Raw genomic sequence first — 20,682 nt, 5'->3', positions numbered from 1 at the left:
AAAATCATCGGCTGGAATGAAGCCGCAGAGGGAGCGTTCTGTCGCATCAAGGAGCAGCTCATCAGTGCACCGATTCTGGGTAGCCCGGACTTCTCCCGGGAGTTTACTATCCAGACGGATGCTAGCGATGTAGCTGTCGCCGGAGTCCTCACTCAGCAGCAGGAGGATGGTGAGAGGGTGATATCCTACTTCTCCCGAAAGCTCACCACCCCGCAGAAGAACTACCACGCTGCTGAAAAAGAGGCTCTGGCCGCTCTCCTCTCCATCGAAGCATTCCGGGGCTACATCGAGGGCTACCACTTCACGTTGGTGACGGATTCGTCCGCCCTCACCCACATCCTCAAAACGAAGTGGAAAGTCGGTTCTCGGTGTAGTCGGTGGAGCTTGGACTTTCAGCAATTCGATATGACAGTGGTACACCGGAAAGGAAAGGAGAATGTCGTTCCGGATGCCCTGTCGCGTAGCATTGCTGTAGTTCAAGATTCACCAACTTCAGTATGGTACACTTCTCTGATGGAGAAGGTTACCCGCCGGCCTGACGACTATGTCGACTTCAAGGTCGAAGACGGTAAACTTTATAAGTTTATTACCGTCAAAAATGTGCCATACGACTCTCGGTTTGAGTGGAAGCAAGTTCTGCCAACCGAGGAAGTTTCCGGAGTGCTTAAACAAGCTCATGATGATAAGTTTCATCCCGGTTTCGACAAAACGCTAGCTCTTGTCCAACAGCGCTATTACTGGCCCAAAATGGCCAAAGATATTAGGGCCTACATACAGGTCTGTTCGACCTGTAAAGAGGTCAAGCCCTCTTACGTTCAAACTACCCCTGAAATGGGTAAAATGCGCTGTGCTTCCCGGCCGTGGCAGATTATTTCCATGGACTTCATTGGTCCTCTGCCACGTAGTCGTAAGGGGAATCAGCACATCTTAGTCATCTGTGACTATTTCTCTAAGTGGGTAATGATTCAGCCGGTGAAGAAGCTGGATAGTTCAGCCATGTGTGTGATTTTGAAAAATCAGTGGTTCTATAGAAATTCTGTCCCTGAAATCATAATCACAGACAACGGCAGCTCTTTCGTTTCGAAAGAGTTCAAGGAACTTATAGACCACTTCAAGATCACACACTGGCTGAACTCCCGCTACCATTCCCAGTCGAATCCCGTGGAGCGCGTGAACCGCAGTATAAACGCGGCCGTCCGCAGTTACGTCCAAGAGGACCAGCGAATATGGGACACCAAGATCCCGGAGGTGGAGCTGATGCTCAACACTAGTGTTCACTCCTCCACGGGATTCACACCGTATTTCATTACCCACGGACAAGAGCTAGCGGAACAGGGATCCGACCATCGTCTTTCTCGACACGGTGAGGAACTTTCTGCGGAAGACAGGGAGGAAAGACGCAAGCAGATGTTCACTAAAATCCATGAGATTGTTCGCAAGAACCTTGAAAAATCTCATGAGGTTTCCAGGGATCGCTATAACCTGCGAAACCGTACTTTCGCCAAGTCGTTCACGGTAGGTCAGTTGGTTTACCGTAAGAACATGAAGCAGTCTTCGGCTGCTGAAAACTATAATGCCAAATTAGGGCGGCAGTATTTACCCTGTAAAATCAAGGCCAAGATTGGCTCGTCTTCCTACGAGCTGGAAGACCTCAGTGGGAAAAATCTGGGAATTTGGCCAGCCGTCCATCTCAAACCCGGGTGAACATCTGCATCGCCTTTCTTCCCTGACCTCCAATCTCAAATTCCCTAACAAGGATTCAATAAATTAGTGAAAACATCCGAATACACACCTGATCGCTTTGTTGTGGTTCTCATTCATTCATGCCTGTCCGTCGTCGTCGTCAGAACCATAATATTTTGTTTTTCCTCCTCGTCGACATTGTTCGCATCATCTACTTCTTTTTCCTCTTTTTTTTCCGTTCTCCATGTTTACCCTTTTAACAAGGGTCGGACTAAGGGGACTGTTAACATTTTTCATAACGCCTCCCCGGTGGCGGATTTCGATCGATTAGTTCGTCGGTCCAACCGAGGGGTCTGCAGCGATATCGCTAGGCTTCCTCAAAATTATTTAGAATAGGGTACCCTAGAATCTTAATTTAGTATATATAGCGTGTGAATGAATTGCATGTTGTCTTGGGAAATAAAGTTTTATCCCAGACAACCGTATGAATGAGATGAATGTATGAATGAATTTGTATGAAAGGTGGGGGTAATGAATGTGTGAGTGAATGCGTATATTTTCTAATCCCGAGAAAATCTCGGCGATGATCCCATTATTATGGAAGAGATTTCCGTAAAGTTTATTTTCTCTCCTAATAATAGATTAGTTTTAAAATAGGCTATAATTGAGTTAATTTAAAATAGAAGTTTAATTTATAAAGATTTGATAATGAGAGGATGGATAAGAACGCTTTTATTCTGACGAACCTGTATTCTGGAAGGCTGTATTTTCCAGATTCACTTATTATTTCGATACAACTCAATCATTGTCCTCTTATTTCAGCTTATGGTAATTAGAGAGTACAGTGGTCAGGCTCGCTCTGCAATTTCATGTAATTTAAAGGAAAAGAGCCTCCTTTCGTGATCAATCATTGCTTCAAATTATCACTTAAATTGCAGGGGAGAGAGCCACTGTAGGAGAACTAGCTTTCAGTGAATCTATCACGAATTCGGGAAGTAGGACTACTGCTTCTCCAATTCGATCGTGGATCGTGGAAGTTCGCCTCTCCCGGTAATTCCTTTGATCTTAAACAGTGACTACTAATCTCGAAAAGAAGAGCTCCCACCGAGGAAACAATCACTTTTCCAGATTGGAAGTCACCAACAAGAGAAAAAGGTTTACTGCAAACTAATTATCCTAAGAGGGAATAAGATTCGTAGTTCGGCAGCCAGACTCTATGGCTGAAAGTTAGGTGATTTGGTGGAAAAGAGCTCCTCTCTGCACGGAAAAATCATTCCACTAAATCAAAATAACCTTCAGCTAAAAGAGAGCTGCCAAATAAGAACTCCTTACTTGACCTTCTCCTTCTAGTGGACAGTCTCTATTATTAAGTGTTACGTGATTTTGTGGAAAAGAGCTCCTCTTCATGGACAAATCATTGCACAAAATCAATCTAACACTTAACAAGAGGAGGGCCACACTGACCTTTTTCCCTGACCGTTTTCCCCTTCAAGTGGACAGTCTCTATTATTAAGTGTTACGTGATTTTGTGGAAAAGAGCTCCTCTCCATGGACAAATCATTGCACAAAATCAATCTAACACTTAACAAGAGGAGGGCCACAAAAGTCCTTATACCTAAATTTCCATTCCCGACTTCTCTTTTAAAAAAAAAAAACAACGTTTTTTTTATTCTGGAGTGGGGGATGAATGTAACCTCTCAAAATGGTTACATTTGTTTTTTGTAAATATTCCCTGTAAATAGTTTTTTTTTTGTTTATTATTATTATCATTATTATTATAATTCCTTTCATTATTATTCTTATTATTTTATTATTCTTATTATTATTCCAATTATTACTCTCATTATTATCCTTATCATTATTATTTTTCTTATTACTACCCTTTTTACTATTATCATTTTTATTATAATTACGGCTGCCTAAAAATATTATGAATTTAAAATTGAAATGCCTATACCTTATACAAATAGAAATTGAAAAAAAATGAATTACACATAAAAACATCGAATGCACTCCACCTTGAACATCCCCATCCCTATTCCCATAACGTTTGTACTACACACCACCGTTACCAGCGTCAGCTGTCATGACGTTGGTAGCGAATCGACAGCAGCGATCCAATAAAACCGTTTGTCAACAGACAAACGGTCTCTATTAGGTGAACGAATTTGATCACGAAAAGTTGTGCGCGAATTTAACCCGTTTTGTTCCACTCCACCAGGGAACGAAAAATTGAGTGCATCAGTGAGCTGTGAGAGTCCCGGTGTGCCTTTTCCTCCATTTTGGCCCGGTCGACAAGTGAAGTTCGCCTTCGGAAGTTATCAAGAGCCGCCGTCGTCCCGGTGTGCCATCAGTGTCGTTTGGCTTGGCCTAGTGCAACGATATGCCAACCACCCCATTCTGGCCCGGACCACTAGTGTAGTGAGCGAAGAAGAAGCCGTCGGTGTGCCATCCAGGTCGTTTGGCCCGGCAGACAAGTGATTTTCTGCGACCTCTCTCCTGAAGACTGTCCCCGCCGACGTTGATTCGCCCTGTTTCCTGGCCGTCTTCGTGGATAGCGCCGAGACCGGAACAAACCAACCCTGAAGCTGTGTCGTGGTAACGTAAAAACACCCAGAATCCCTAATTTCCTTCCATTAAAAAAAAAAAATGAAAATTAAATCTGTAAATAATGAAAAATTAATCTCTTTTTATAATCATTAAGCTAAGCCCTGAGTATCCTCCATCTCCTGATTTCGGTTTTGTCCACCTTGGAATCGTAGATTTTGACGTAGGACTACGTTTGATTTTTTTAAAGGGAAGTTTTTCCGCCCATATCCCCAATTTCCTCTTGGAGCAGCAAAAACGACCCTGAGGCCCAGGACAAAAGCCCGGTTGGGGACAATAGAGGTTCCCAACCTAAAGAATCTCTAACACTGCACCGACTTATCTACAGGAATACGAATTTTCACTCCTCGAATAGAAGGAAAAGATCGGCAGGCTTCCATATGATGAACCGTTTCTCGCTGGCTGGGCAATCCGACCAGCAACACCCCTAGCTGCTTCGCTGTTTCCTTTCCAAGGAGAGGCTGAGGACCGTTTTCCACAACATAAAACCGTGACACAGCCTTCAGCTGTTTGTCCCCGTCCAGAATGGTTATTTCTGCATCAAACATAGCGATTACTTTCAAGCAATCCGCTTGAGCGTAAGCTTTGAACCTAAGAAGAAAACACCGAAACTGACTTAAAACTAAATTTTTCAGCCAGCTGCATTTAATTCATACCTTCGATCAGATTTACGAATCTCTCCAATAACGCAAACTCCGTTCCTGTTCATCGTTTCCCACGTACGATCGTCGATAATGTTAGATTGAACCCCCGAGTCAATCTGCATCTCTATTAATACACCGCCCACTTTCGCCCAAATCAGCTCATCCGAATCGTTACCAGAAGAAACCATCTCAACAAGTTCGAACTTCTCTTCATCATCTTCGATAGCATGTATCTTCGGAGCGAATTGCATTGCTTTCTTCTTTGGAACGGAAGTCGAAGTCGAGGGAAACGTTTGATCATACGGTCGTTTGAAGGAAGGTTTGTTATGTTTGCTGCTATGCATCGGTTTGCTAGTTGATGGATAAACCGGGGAAGAATAGCATGCCACGGCGAAATGGCCTCGCTTTCCACACTTCGCACATGTCTTATCCCGAGCTGGGCAAGGCTGCTGTCCGTGCGATCGGGCGCAGAATCTGCAAGATGCCGCAACGTATTGAACATTATCCGTAGGTCGACCTGCTTGCAACGGGACAGTCCTTCCACTCATTTGATCGTTGGCTACACGTGATGTTTCAAACGCATTCACTTGCTTGATCACCTCCTCAAGTGTAAGATCTTTTTCCTGGAGCAACTTTGCTCGGAGTTGGCTGGGCACGAATAGGGTCCTAAAGCCCTGTCTCATTTTTAGTGCCAAACGCTTAAGTTTAGGCCAAAAACACATGTTTACTCAATTTTATAATGTTTTCCCTTGGTTTAAGTCCAGAAAATATTTTTTTAGATTTTGTCAAACTTTTGGCTTAAACTCAAATTTTGTGTGTATTATGTTTAACGTGTGCGTTCCGAAATGTCAGATAGGAACAAACCCAGTGTTAAAACTAAAACCCCTGTGGTGTTTTTGTCGTCTAAGCGAACGTCAAACATGATCTCAAATGTCAAGGTTCATTTATGGACCAATTTTTAAAATTAAAATTTAAATATGTTATAGCCATTATTTGAGCGGGAAAAATTGCTAAAGTAGTTGCAATAACATGCTCTTTCGTGTTATTAAATAAAAACAAGATTTCATTAGAAATTTTAGGACCCAATTGGAGCATTTTGTCGACAATAGGGTCCTAAAGGCCTGTCCCAATTTTAGTGCCAACCGCTTAATTTTAGGCCAAAAACACATATTTACTCAATTTTTTAATGTTTTTCTTTTGTTTAAGTCCAAAAACATTTTTGTAGATTTTGTCACATTCCTTGGCTTAAACTCAAATTTGGGGTGTATTTTGCTTTCCGTGTCCGTTCCGAAATGTCAGATAGGAACAACCCCAGTGTTAAAACTAAAAGCCCTGTGGTGTTTTTGTCGATTAAGCAAACGTCAAACATGATCAAAAGTGTCAAAGTTGATTTATGGACCCAATTTTGAAATTAAAGTTTAAATATGATGTAGCCGTTATTTGAGCGGGGAAAAAATGCTAAAATAGTTGTAATAACATGCTCTTTCGTGTCATTAAATAAAAACAAGATTTCATGAAACATTTTAGGACCCAATCGCGATACCGGAACCCTCTGATGCTGATCTACCAAAATTGCATTTGGATCCATGCGCTTGAGCCCGCATCAAAAATTTTTCCAGTGTCTCTTCCGGCTCCGGTGTCATGGCCCAAAAGAGAAAACGTTCATGGGCTTCATGGCGTTGGGGGGCAAAATAGTTGTCCAGCCTTTGCATCGCCACCTCGTAGGGATCAATTCCTTGTTCCGCGTCGGCAGTCACGTCTGCACCAGGAATACTAAAGAATATATTTTGGAGCTCAAACGAACCGCACGCCAAGAGCATGTCCTTTTTTTCCGTCCCGTCTTCCATTTTTGCTGCCTGCAAACAAATTTCAAACCCTCGCTTCCATGTTGTCCATCTATTTCTGCGGTCTGTCAAAGGAACTCCCACGATAGAAAACGGGGGCAGCTTAGAAAATAATCTGTTTTCATCCATCGCTTCGTTAACGAAAGATTCTCCTCTGTGGGTGCTTGTTTACTCAACACTCACTAGCCCGAATTGTCTCACCTAAAACATAGTTCTGTTAGTACACACCATACAACCGATTTTACTGTCTTTTTTTCTTCTGCTTACCAGACGCAGCGCAAATAAACTCGATGATCTCCTCAGATCACAACAATTCTGTTATCTTGACACAGAGCCGATTCTAAACGGGTGGATCATCCGAAACCGCCAATCGCTTCTTTTTTCACCGCTATCGTGACGCGGACTCTTCTGTTTACAAGACACAGAGCTTTGATTGCGTGACCTCTCCTGTTCACCAAACACAGGCCTAGTCGCAACTCACTCGCAACTAGTGAGTTTTTTCTCCTCGAGCTTTTTCTCTGCTTTCTAGACGCAGGCCTCACACACACCTGTAAAATAACTATGGTGTGAGCTTTTTTCACTACTGAAACGCTTCGACGCTGAACATGTTTAGTTCAGATTTTCTTTTACAGATCGTTTTTATTGGTATTACAACTTACCGTAACTATTCCTTTGCTATCGAAAAACAATTTGACTCACAAAACTCGGCAAAAATCCAATCCTGTCGCCAATTTATGGTAGAATAAGCACGCCAAATAAAACTAACAGCCACTCTGTTTGCACACTGTATTTATTATGATCCTCTCTGCTCATAGAGCTTTCCCATAGATTAGTTACAGACGTATCACCACAGTCACAAAATGGCTTCCGAACGGGTCAACCGATTTGAATGATTATTTTTCCGTTTCGTTTGTCAAGTGTTCCAACGTGTTTGTGTGTATAAAAATCACAGGATATTTACCGGGAAAGTCGGAAAAACATGCGTGAACGGAACTATCATTTTTATGGGACGAACAATAGCGTTTTTCAACAGCCTACTTGATGGCAAGACAAAGTTTGCCAGGACCGCTAGTGTAAAATAAAAAAAATTCATTCCACTCTGAAACGTCAACCAAACTAGAAGTTATTTTCTACGGCTCTTTCTAAAAGCTGTAACACCTCAAGGATACCCACCCACTCCCTAGAGCGTTATGAAATTAGTGAATGAACCCTAACGGGTCGGATTCGCTAGATGGAAGGCAGTCGTGTTCCAACCAGCGAACCCCCGCTGTATATTCCAGTTGGCTCGAAAATAATTGAAAGTGGAGCTGATAGGATTGAGAATCGTTTCATGGGATATTTGAAATATATACAGGGACATGATCAGATTCAAAATCAGCATGAGTGACCAGTTGGCTACAAAGATGACTAGAGTTGGTTAAGACCTGAGAGAGACTCGCGAAGAGGAAAAATATCAACGTCATATGCAGCCCAGATTCCCCTCTCACGAAACGTCAAATGCAGCCCACCGTTTTTATGGCTGAAAAAGTAAAAAGTATTGTGTTCAAAGTAAACTGTTATTAAAAACCTCAGTCAGCGGAGCAGTTTTTTCCAAAGTTGCTGATAAATCTAAGCAGAAGATTAATTATTTCTAATGTCTGCTACGTTTGCTGGCATGAAATTTCACTCAAACGGATATTTATGATTCGATGTGATGCAAACTCAATCATTTTTTGCTGAGAGGTTCATGTGAGGATTTGAACAGCATGCGCATAATTGGTATAAACACAAAGTGGAATAAGAAAAAAACTCAGCAATCACAGAAAAAGAAGACCGTCTTCGCGAGTCTCGTCTCAGGTTAAGACCAAATCAATCGTAGATGGGTTTCTAGAAGAGAAAAATCATGATCTCAGCTGTTGGGTTCTCGGCAAAAAGTTTTGCCGGCCTCGGCGAAATAAATTAAGTGTGTATACCATTTAATTCCACTAGAGTTCATATACACTGTAAACTCGGCATTACCCTTTAATGTGGAAAAAATACCCACTTTTTTCTGATATTTGGAAATGTCAAATTAAAGGATACTTGCAAATTTTGAATAAAGGGTACTTTTCTCCCATTTTGACGTTCGAGGGATTTACCCATTAAAGGGTGAAAAAATTCTTGGAGTTTCTCACTAATCATTCTAGTGATAAATGTTCAGCAACAAAAACTGCTTGTGTAAAACTAAAATGAAAGTTAACGGGCTTGGTAGTAGAGGTAAGTAATTACAACTTGCTCGGCAATTTGTTTATTCTATCAATATTTTTTTTAACGAAAATGAAATCTTCCATATGGTTTACAGGATGTGCTGCATAAAACAAATAGGAATCGTGAACCCCGATTGGAAAGAACACAAATCATCCACTACCGAATGTGCTGCTGCTATGATTATTATAATATTTATCTGTATGAATAAAGCTACCTAAATCATTTAATCTAGGTTTGTCATTTAGTGTTTTATTTCATGGAATTCAATTATTTAAAAGAAATAAAAGTTTGAAAAAGAAAACAGCGTAAATTTTACCCATTTCGCCAAAATTTTCATTTGGGATAATGGGTAAAATTTACTCGTTGTTTTGACGTACAAGCTCTTTACTCTTTAATGAGTAAAGGCCCTTTACTCTTTTTATGAGTTAAACTAGTTTCTCTCAAAGAGGGTACTTTTTTACCCTTTAAAGGGTACTTTGGTGTTACAGTGTACGCCTATGAATGATGATTGCAACTCCCCACATGCCCCATCAAGTCGATCATTACGATAAACAAAAAAATAGGATCTGTTTTGAGTTTGGATCCAGGTTTTAAATAAGGGTCCTACTTTATAAATCGAGTTGATCAAAAACGACTCGACTGGAGTCACTGTCGACCAAAAATTTCGCTTGACTTGGCTCTGTCACTCGAGTTTATCGACAGTTTTCACTCTATGTGACTGGATTACTATGCACTCAGGCAAATGGACTATCGATAAACATAGGAACCCCTTATGAAAATTCGCCACAAGAAATCGGGTTTAAATTCATAAATTTGCCTTATGAAACCGAAATTTGAAAACAAAAATAGTTTTCGCGGCAACCTGAAATCGAACCAAGGACCTTGCGATCGATAGGCTCGTGCGTCAGGCGCCTATCGACGCCTTGGAGTGGAGTGATGCTAAAACGATACATAAAGCGTTCGTATTGCGGTAATCGTTTCATCTTTCATAAGGGCCCATTCACAAATTTCATAACGCTGAAGGGGGTGGGTGGGTGATATGTTACAGCTCATACACAATTTGAAAAATTTCCATACAAAATGCGTTACGAGGGGGTGGGTGGTTATCAAAAATGGCCATTTTTGGCGTTATGAAATATATGAATGAACCCTAAGACAAAGTGTATGAATTTCGATAGTCCAGTTCGCTGCGTGTGGGAGTCGACGTGTGACATCTGAAATATCCATGTTTACTTTGATTGATTATGATTACAGACGAGTCACGTGAATTCGCTAGAATTACAAAATAGACCCCTAACTTTCAGGCTGTGAATCGTTTCATGGATTCGTTTAACTTTTAGTTAAAATTTGACCTTTCGGCTGCCTGTAGAAAAACGTACCATGCAGTGAATGGAATAAACCAATAATATATAATAACATATTGGATAGAATACAGCGTACTGTAATTGAATGTCGAAGCAACATTTTTCTTGATTGAATGTACAATACTATTTAACATTAATTTATATTATTCGCACAGTTGAAAACCGGAATTTTCGACACGCGAAAACGGATTTTCTCCGAACCCATACGTCGGGGCTACGTCGAACAAGGTGCGCTGGGTGCGCTGTGTAAAGCCCCAAGCACAATGTGAGCGGCAGCGCGGTACAACGGCAAAACAGCAAGCCCATCTTGAGCTACACTCTACTTGTCAAGTCAAAGTTGAAAAGGATTTAGTCAACATGGGATTGATAAGTAAAGTGTAGATCAACACGCAGAAATAAAAGCATTCTAAATAGCTTAATTATCATACTAAAACCCTATTCGATCTATTCACCCCTAGTAAGGCATTTATTATCAAAATACATTGCTAGTATAAACGGTGTTTATCAAATCAAATGCATACTGTGAAATTATCTGCTTGATGCTTAAAAGCCTTTTATATTCAATTGAGCATAAAACATATTTTCAATCTCAAACAAAAAAAAAACCAAATGAAAACAAACAATTTCACACTTTAACATCTCATGTAAATAAAATCATTTATTCGTGCGATGCTCGCCATGCGTTGTTTCGTTTTCCTTAAATTTTACTGGGGTTGGAGCTACTGTCGTTGCTATCTTGCACCGAAGCCGGCACTGGATAATTTCACGACGAATACCATTTCGATCCTGATTTTCTGCGTCCTGCATAATGTACCGGGAATGATCCGGTTCTCTGAGAAGTTAGCCCAACAGCCTACTCGATCCATACGTTGAAATTAATTTTCTGGAATCTCCCGGTCAGCTCCACATCCTGCTCCTGCAGAGCTGTTGGTAGAATAAACAGTTTGATGCATGGGGTATTCATTAAAATAATATACACGGAGAAAAGCGATTATACTAGTTAGCATGCATATTATTATTTTTCAAACATTTTCCTCATTTAATCGTTGCGATACTTAAAAAATATTCTCTGGATTATTTTATTTTATACCTTGTCATGCATTTTTCTTTTATATATTTTACCATGCATATGTAGTCACCCATGCTACTCTTTTGACTTCTGCAAAATCAATCTCGTTCTGTTCGGTTACTTAATTCATGCTATTCAAGCAAGTCGCGTCGCGTTCATTAAAAAAATCATAATATTCACGAAAAGGTGCCTAAATACCCCCGAGTATGTTTTCATCCTGTTCAGCAGCATGTGAAAACTCTTGGAGACAAAACAACAAACCAACCTCAAATAAAGGAAATCTTCCGAAGTTGCAGCGTGTCGTAAAACTGTACAAATTACAGCCGAAAAAGCTGGCTATAATATTTAAACCATTCAGTAAACGTGATATGAAATCTTTTCAGTTGATTTTGTGCGGAAGAAATCCATCGCGATAATCGTGAAGAAATTGGAAAAAAATTGGGACACTATTCTGGACAAGGGGTGGATCACTTCTGATGCATCTGATAAATTTCATACATTCAAATGCATTTAAATGCACACTCAGCAAATTTGCAGTTCATGGCTTGCTCCAATGTTTATTTGCTATCCTTGTCTTGGCATTTTGACATAAATAAACTCATTCTTCGAAGCGCTCGAGAAAAAAAGCTTCTGCACTCCCTAAACAAATCACTGCCAATGATACCTCGTGTTCTAACCGGTCTTGATAATCCTTCGTCCCAACTGATAGAGGGTAAGGCAACCCACTTATTCGGAACCAGTGCGAAGGTGCTATTTTTCGATGCTGATAGTAGTAAAGGAACTCCCAAAAACCTTACTGCAGACCGGCAGCTGTGTGGGCGTTTCAACGAAGCTTCAGACGAGCTCCAACTAATTCCTTTGCCATATCTGGAGCGCATCTGGATGCGAATTGATTGCACCACTTTCAAAATTGGGTACCTAGCATAGATTTCCAGAAAGAAACACAGTTTCTAATGCTTTTCCGCGACGACAGTGGTTTTGATATTTAGAGATGATATTTGCAAAGTGGCATATCACTATCGAAAACCCTTATCTGTTCAGGAAGAGAACAGATCCGATGAGGATTTTATATTAATGTACACTGTTGAGATGAAGGAAGGTATCTAATTTACCAAAATATCCACAAAATTATGTTACGGTAGGCCCCCTTGTCACACTTCTTGGATGGAATCTTTAAATATTTTGTAGGAATGATCAGAATGAGCCAATTCCCCCTCCCTTGGAGCGTGATATTATTTATGCATGGCTCTTTCTTCGGATTTTAATTGTAGAGCTCGATACAGAGTTTTAGGTATGTATCAAACCAAATAATTTCACCTTGCAAAGTGTTGCTTATTTAGACTGCTGAATGCATATCAAAGGCCCCAGGCTCCCCGAGAAGAAGTTTTCTAGACTATTTTTTTCTACCAAGCCATCATTCTCCTCTTCTCTCCGTTAAGCTGATTGTTCCTGTAACAAATATACCATCCATGAAATCATATATGAAGTGGTTGGAATACTGATATGCTCAATCAATTCAGTTGGTGTTGCTCAAAGCCTCGAAGGACCGCTCAGTGGCATCGATTAGACCTCGAATAATTAAATAAAAATTTAATCGTAAATGATCATCTTGATATGCTGAAAGGAATAAGGTTGATTAGTATAAAAATATTGGAAATGATTTATCGGAAACATAAGAATTATAAGATTTGGTTTATCGGAAACAAAGCATTTGAAACATGCACAACAAACAAGGTCTCGTTGCTATAGCACTATACGACTCGATAGTACACCAGGGCTAAGTTGATCTCAAAGTTGAAAAAATGCATTTGATGCAAATGAATGTACATTTGATGTGCATTGAACAAGTGATCCACCCCTTGATTCTGGATCTGAATTCACCGAGAATAATGGATTTTGCGAGATCGAAGTGGCATTGCGCAGGAGACCGGAACAGTCAATGTCGGGAAGCAAAATAAATTTGAAAAAGCAGCTGTAAAAAGCAGCAATATAGACCAGTTCCTTATAAAACTAATAAATGTGTTGATAATAATATAAGAAACAGCTTCCGATTATTTTTGTTTACATCGACCGAACTAAAATGGCTATTTATAAACAGTTTATAGGATAATAGAGCTTTATACATTGGTTGCTTAATATCCAAAAATACATTGACCGAAATAAAACCCGTTTATACTAGCAAAGCTTATTACGCCGATATGCATCACAATGAGTGAATAGATCGAATATGATTTTAGTATGATATTTAAGCCAACTAGTATTCTATTTTCTTAGCGTGTAATGAATCGAATGAATCAGATTAACCCACCTTTAACATAGCTGTAGATCTAAATTTCCAATCCCGAAATTCACCAAAAACTTATTTGGGAGCTGCCGTTGAACTTGGCGCTAAAAGTGAAGTAAACTCACTAAGTTCCAAGAGTAACATTTGCACCAAAAAATTCAATTATATAAATATAAATATTATAAATATATTTTTTAGATATGCATTGTGAAGTATAAACTTTTATGATTGCCAATGATTATAAATATAAAATATCTTGAATGTAATAAAGAATACTCTACTTCAAGCGTGTGCTAGAATAAGGGCGTAAGTCGCATGATCGATTTCTCTTCATCGATCCTCTCTTCTGTGAATAAAGTTGACAAGATGCAAGTTTGTAAGGGTTCATTCACAAATTTCATAACGCCAAAAATAACCATTTTTGACACCCACCCACCCCCTCGTAACGCATTTTGAATGAATATTTTTCAAATTTTGTATGAACTGTAACAACTCATCGACCCCTTCAGCGTTATGAAATTTGTGAATGAGCCCTAAGCATTTTTTCACCTCAAGACGCAAGACTGTATCGCTGCCAAGCGGTCTGAAGCATAAAAATGCTAAAAAAAAACTTGCATCTTGTCACCTTTATTTACATAAGAGAGGATCGATGAAGAGAAATCGATCATGCGACTTACGCCCTTATTCTAGTAAACGCTTGACTTAGTATAGGCCTATTCACATGACGTCTCAAATCAGCTGATCGGGAAGCACTTTGACATTTCTTCTATGAAAATGACAGGCCCGTGTTAGCACCGGTCCTCCACCGATGTAAACAAATGCATAGACGGATCTGTCACATGAAAAGGCCTATTTTCATTTATTTTTATTTTTTAACCGTGTAGATGCGCTACCATAGTATGTTTTTCCCGTGTGGGCTGTTCGCGTAACGTAATTTATGAAAGCCCCCAAGATGGGGAGCACATATAAACGTCAAAAGAAGCGGAGCCCTGCAGACAGAAAAATCAGTAGCAGCAGTCGCCCCCAAAAAAATGAGCACTCTGAGTAGGCCAAAGTCTCCGCGGACGCCAGTTTCTGGCAAAAATTTCGACAAAGAGGAAAGTTTCTGGGACAAAATTGGCACCCTCGGTCGGAAGAAGCGCATCAAGGAAGGTAAGTCGGGAAATTCGCTAACTTTTGCATCACACGGCAGGGAGGAAACTGCGATCGAGATTTCTTCCATTTATGGACATTGAAAGTTGGGGCGTAGTCGAAGCCACATCTGGGACAAGTTTTTGTAAAAACTATGGAAAAATATCACCGTAAAGCGCAAAATTTAATCATCTGGTGAGATTATTTCTTGCCAAAAATCTGGAATCTCAAGGCAAGGGTCATTTGCGGGGGAGTGAATAGTTTTCTTGGACTTTTTTTGATTAATGCGAGGCGGATCGTGACGTCATTCAGCTGTTGCTGAACGTAAATATAAACAACGCGCAATGATTAATGACCAGAGGCGTCAACTTCATAAAAATATTGAGGGGCAAAGTTCCCAGTTGAGAATCTGAATGATCTGATCAAGACGAAGGATGATTTTTGATTGCGTTGAATTTCGATTTATTTTTATAAATACAGGATAGAGTAAAGATTACATATACCGTGAAGGCGCACTAGAGGCTTTTCAAATTTTACTCAGCTGTAATTAAATAAAAACAAAACATATAATACTCTGAAAGTATGAGACCAACTAATTATTGCTCTATTGAGTAATGATTTTTATTGCGAACCATTCAATCTCCTAAAGGGTGTCTGTTTTCCTATTTCTGCAATGTCTTTTATTCTGCGCATAGAAAAATTATGTATAACAATATACTAAAAGCATCATGAGCACTTAAACTCCGGCTTGCGTGTTTTTTTAGAACATATAACTGGGAACGGTCACTTGAGTATCTCTGCGTACTCAACGAATTTCATAAGTTAAATACAAGAAGGATCATTTTAACAACATCAATTTTTCAAGGAGTGACCATGGTAAATCTTGAATGTTGATGAACTCGTCAAATTTGTTCAAAAGCCTGATATTAGCCCTAATATATTTTTTTTTATGTGACGGACGGGAGCGACAATTTATATTTAATGTATTGTGCCCCCTCAACTTTTGAATTCGTTGATAAAATTTAGATATTATTTGTTAGCAGTAGGCGTTTGGACCTGAGTTTAATCATAGTAACTTTAGATAATAAATGAAAATATAAATCTTGTCATTCGCTGTTCAACTCTTAAACAAATTTGAATTTCGAAGAAAATTATTACTGATTTTTAGCACAGAATTTATTAGAAAAGATCGTTATATTGGACCTTCACAAAAATGTCCCGTAAATAAGTTATGGTCAGCCTGTAAAGATCTAATTTTTCGGCAGATGAGTGCTGGCGGTGACCTTATAACTACGGACTGGCCATTTGCAAGCTGAATTTACCAAACCAAATTGACTTTGGGAGAAATATTTGGCTTCACTTCTCAGTTAAATTTATAAAAATTTTAAGAATTTTCGTAAGAATCATTAAGGGTATTGTGATATTTCGTCCCTCTGAAAAAATATTCGGGAACCCACAAGTGTTTTACCCAACAAATTTAACTATTTTGATGATTGTTTTTCAGTGCAAGAAGTTCAAGAGGAGGGCAAAATAGCCATTGATTCACCGGGCAATCCGAACGCACCGGAGATCCCCCCGGAAGAGTACAACCTCGAGGACAATGAGTCGCGGTCGATTATCCAACCGGCTTCGTTGCAGCACCCTCACGTTCGGGAGTTGCTGCAGGTGCTCATCGATTGGATCAATGACGAATTGGTCGAGGACCGAATCATCGTAACGGACATCGAGGAGGACCTTTACGACGGACAGGTGTTGCAGAAATTGTTCGAAAAACTGACCGGACATAAGCTGAACGTACCGGAGGTTACACAGTCCGCTGAGGGTCAACGCCAGAAGTTGACCGTGGTGCTGAATGCTGTTAATCATGTCGGTTGGTTCAGATTTTTCGGTCGGTCCCACCTTATGATCTTTTTTTGTTTCATTTTTAGACGCTGGGCTTCCACCACAGCATTCCCCAGTGGACCGTGGAGAGCATCCACACTAAGAATATCGTTTCGATTCTCCATCTGTTGGTGGCGTTGGTTCGTCACTTCCGTGCACCAATTCGTCTTCCGGAAAATGTGCACGTAACGGTCGTCATGGCTCAGAAGGTCAATGGAAAGCTAACGAGCAAGTAAGTTACTAATTAGACTAGATTTTCATTCCCAACAAGTTTGATTCAAAATTTTTTTCGGACTGAACAATTTCTCAAAATTTACCGTTCCCCAGACAGCTTTTAGTTTATAGCTATTGGACAAAACATTTGCAATTTTTCTATTTTGATATAAAATGGTCATCTTTACAGGGTTAGGTTTGAGTTACCATCAGTGCACCAGTATCCGCTCATGACCCTATTTCCCTAGTGCGCGGAACATTATTTATTGCTGTAGTAGCTATTGTTTGACCATAAAAAAATATCTGGATAAATAACGAAATTCGAAATAATGCATTTTTTAGTAAGTTCTTCACGAAATCTGTTTATCATGAGCGGAAATAGAAACAACTAGATGCAGTAACAAATACAATTAAAAAAATTTGCATGAAATTTTTTCCAATTTGTTTTTTTTTTTTTTTTATTTTGCCGTTGATTACGTATACTTGGAGCTACATTGTGACTTGAAAATAATATTGATCCATACAATTGTTATTTTATAATTAACAATTGAACACAAAATTTCCCTTAAAGAGCGGACTCTGGTGCACTGGTGGTATATAGCTTTCTGGGAAATGGTGCTTACAGATTCTGGCGAAGAATTTAGGAAAAATTTTACGGGGAAATGGTTTTCTGGCAAATGTTGTAGAATCAACAAATTAACGTTCCTTTCCAAAAATCAGACAATTCCAGGAGCAAATCACGCAGCAGTACGATGACGTTGGCATGCGCTGCGAGCGGGACGCATTCGACACCCTGTTCGATCACGCCCCGGAAAAGCTCGCCGTGGTCAAGAAATCGTTGATCACATTCGTGAACAAACACCTGAACAAGTTGAACTTCGAGGCGGCCGATTTGAGCTCCGACTTCAAGGATGGAGTGTTCCTCTGCTTGCTGATGGGCCTCCTGGGAGGCTTTTTCGTGCCGTTGCACGAGTTTCATCTGACGCCAAAAGATCCCGACCACATGGTGCACAACGTTGCGTTTGCGTTCGAGCTCATGATGGATCAAGGGTTGAAGCCAAAGGCCCGTCCTGAAGGTTAATCTTAATGCTATTCGAAAAATTGTTCCATTTCTTTAAAATCAAAACTTTTTTGACAGACATCGTAAACATGGATTTGAAATCAACGCTCCGGGTTTTGTACACATTGTTCACGAAGTATCGCAACATTTCCTGAATCGCCAGTAAGTATGACGATAGTTTTGGAGAAATTAAGTGCCTTGGATGGTAAATGATAGTATTTCGCTGGTGACGAACATAGATTTAGCAATCAAATAATCGAACTTACATGTATACTTATTTTGTAGTTGTGTGAAATAGTGTTTTTGTTCGAAAAATAGGCCGTTTTTGTGTTTAACAAATTAATCTTTGATCGTTGAATACATTTGAAGAAAAACATAGTTCACACACCGCAGCAATTGTTATCGTATTCAAAAGAATCATTCGTTGATTGACTTATTTGCAGAAAAGTGAAACTTTTTAAAATTATTTGCCTTGCTAACGCAAATGTCACGAAAAAGCGAAACGAGTACTAATTTATGAACAATTTTAAAAAATCTATTTACTAACCTTTAGAGTTTTTCGATATAAAAAATAACAATAAAATGTGGGTGTTTCTGTTTGAAAGAACGAATCCTTCATCTGACCTGACTGATCTAGATTCCATCCTTCTGAATCAGTTCATCAGACGTACACGGAATATAGAAAATAATTGCTTTCTTCTTCTCCTTCTTCGTATTACGTCCCCACTGAGACAGAGCCTGCATCTCACAAGGGAAGGTCACGATGGTGTTACACGGGGTTTTCAACCGGACTATTTTTGTTCGATTCTACGTGTCGAAATATGAAAAACCTCAAAGCCTTTCGGCTGATGGACCAGTGGTGTAGCCAGGAGGGGCTCCGAAAGGTGCAATTTTGTCCGTATATAATAGTATATATACACACTAAAACAGACATTCAGAGTTCGGTAACTTTTTTACAGATTTCAATCGGTGAAAAAATAAAATACAGATGTATCGGTAAATAACATCATTTTCACCGAAAACTGTAAATAAAATTGCCGACTGTCAGTGATTCTATCACGATTTGACGAATACGGTAAATATTTTCACTGACAAATCGGTAAATAATTCGAAACACTGATGTCGGTGAAATATAAAGCTGAATGTTCGGTTAACACAGCCCTGCATCACCGAACTCGGTGATTCAAAGCACGAACTGTCAAATCCGCCATATTCATTTGTTTTCTCTAAATGTGAATCCTGTTGTGGGTCCAGGAATGAACACCATTAAACATTTGACAGTTCAACAGCCGACTGAATTAACACCATTCGAGTCTAAAGCGTCGGTCGGTAGACACGTGTACCGTGCAATTGGTGGAAGTTTCTCGAAAATTTTGTAAAAAGTTATCGTGCATTGAGAAAGCAATTACATCTGCGGTGCAATAATAGCATTTAATTAGTGAATATTGAGCCAAAATCGTGATTTATTAAGGGGAAACAGTGAAAGTTAAAAGGCGAGAGGACGCCAAGGCGAATTGCCGAAAGGAGTTCGCCATTTTAAAAGAAGCAAGAATCAGAAAAAGAGAAGAAGAAGAGAAAAAGAAAAGTGCGGTAGAATACAAGATGGCCTCCGGCGGCGAGCCACCGGACAAAGGTGGTGGGAGCAAGGATTGAAATATGGAAATGCAAAACGAACAAACCCAACCTCAAAATGGGAAACCTGCAGAACTTAAGGGGCAACAAGATGAAAATAACAACGCGAAAATCAGCTACACATATGTCAGAAGTGACGTTGGCCCATACAGAGTATTCATCGAACTCAAAAACAACACCAATGGAAAGGCATCTATCAACAAGTACACCCTCGGCTCATACCTGAGGAAAATACAAGGAATACACACATACATCCAGGAATTGCAGTACGCAGGAAAACACAAAGTGATCGCCATACTAACGAATCCCGAAAAAGCAAACCAACTAGTGACCGAAATCAACAACAGCACCAGTGCATACCGAGCATATGTACCCCGTCACGTCGTCAGTATCACGGGTGTCATTACTGGTATCCCGATCGATCTAACGGAGCAAGAAATTCAAGATGACATCCAGTCAAAGGTTCCAGTGATGAGTGTTAAGCGACTACACCGGTACGCGGACGGAAACAAAGTACTGAGCCTCAGGGTGAGTGTGACCTTCCGAGCAAAAGAACTGCCTGATAGTGTTAAGGTATTTTGCTGTCCAACAAGAGTTTACCCGTTTGCACAAAAGCTTATTTTCTGTACGAAGTGCCTGCGATACGGACATCGAACCGAAAACTGCCGAGGAAGAGAGAGGTGTAGGAACTGCGGACAAACACACGAACTAAATGAAGAGTATGCCAACTACCAAGAACAACAAAAGTGCATTTACTGCAAGTCGACAGACCACCGATCCGGTGCAACGATTTGTGACGAAACACAGCGACAGAAAGCACTAAAATCTATCATGGCAAAGAAAAATCTAACTCAGCTGGAAGCACGGCGGTTGCTACCCGCGAAAATTTCCAATTACTATGAACCACTCAGCAGACAGGATGAGTTTCCATCGATTAGTAACTCCTTTGCTAACACAGTCACGAGAAGTCAAAAACCGCAGAGGTCGAGACAGCGATCCAGATCAAATGAGGACGATAAACGGATGACGTCAAACGCAGGACAC

At 40.1% G+C, this 20,682-nt stretch overlaps 1 protein-coding gene and 1 long non-coding RNA gene across 2 annotated transcripts; one reads left to right on the top strand and one right to left on the bottom strand.

Moving 5' to 3' along the window:
* Positions 1-11,008: 11,008 nt before the first annotated feature.
* LOC110681496 lies at positions 11,009-13,961 on the bottom strand. The gene is made up of 2 exons (XR_002503223.1): positions 13,746-13,961; positions 11,009-11,292 (listed from the first exon to the last, which is right to left on the bottom strand). It is a non-coding gene; the product is annotated as an uncharacterized LOC110681496 (long non-coding RNA).
* Positions 13,962-14,681: 720 nt separating this feature from the next.
* LOC5577985 (beta-parvin) lies at positions 14,682-18,589 on the top strand. The gene is made up of 5 exons (XM_001656671.2): positions 14,682-14,873; positions 16,357-16,718; positions 16,781-16,965; positions 17,667-18,022; positions 18,085-18,589. Exons 1-5 carry the CDS (start codon positions 14,753-14,755, stop codon positions 18,159-18,161), a joined length of 1,101 nt encoding a protein of 366 aa, XP_001656721.1. The 5' UTR covers positions 14,682-14,752; the 3' UTR covers positions 18,162-18,589.
* Positions 18,590-20,682: the final 2,093 nt, after the last annotated feature.

Source organism: Aedes aegypti, chromosome 1 (genome assembly GCF_002204515.2).
Source record: "Aedes aegypti strain LVP_AGWG chromosome 1, AaegL5.0 Primary Assembly, whole genome shotgun sequence".
Classification (NCBI taxonomy): Eukaryota; Metazoa; Arthropoda; class Insecta; order Diptera; family Culicidae; genus Aedes; species Aedes aegypti.
The sequence above is the reverse complement of the archived record's forward strand: the minus strand, read 5'-3'. Positions and strand labels throughout refer to the sequence as shown.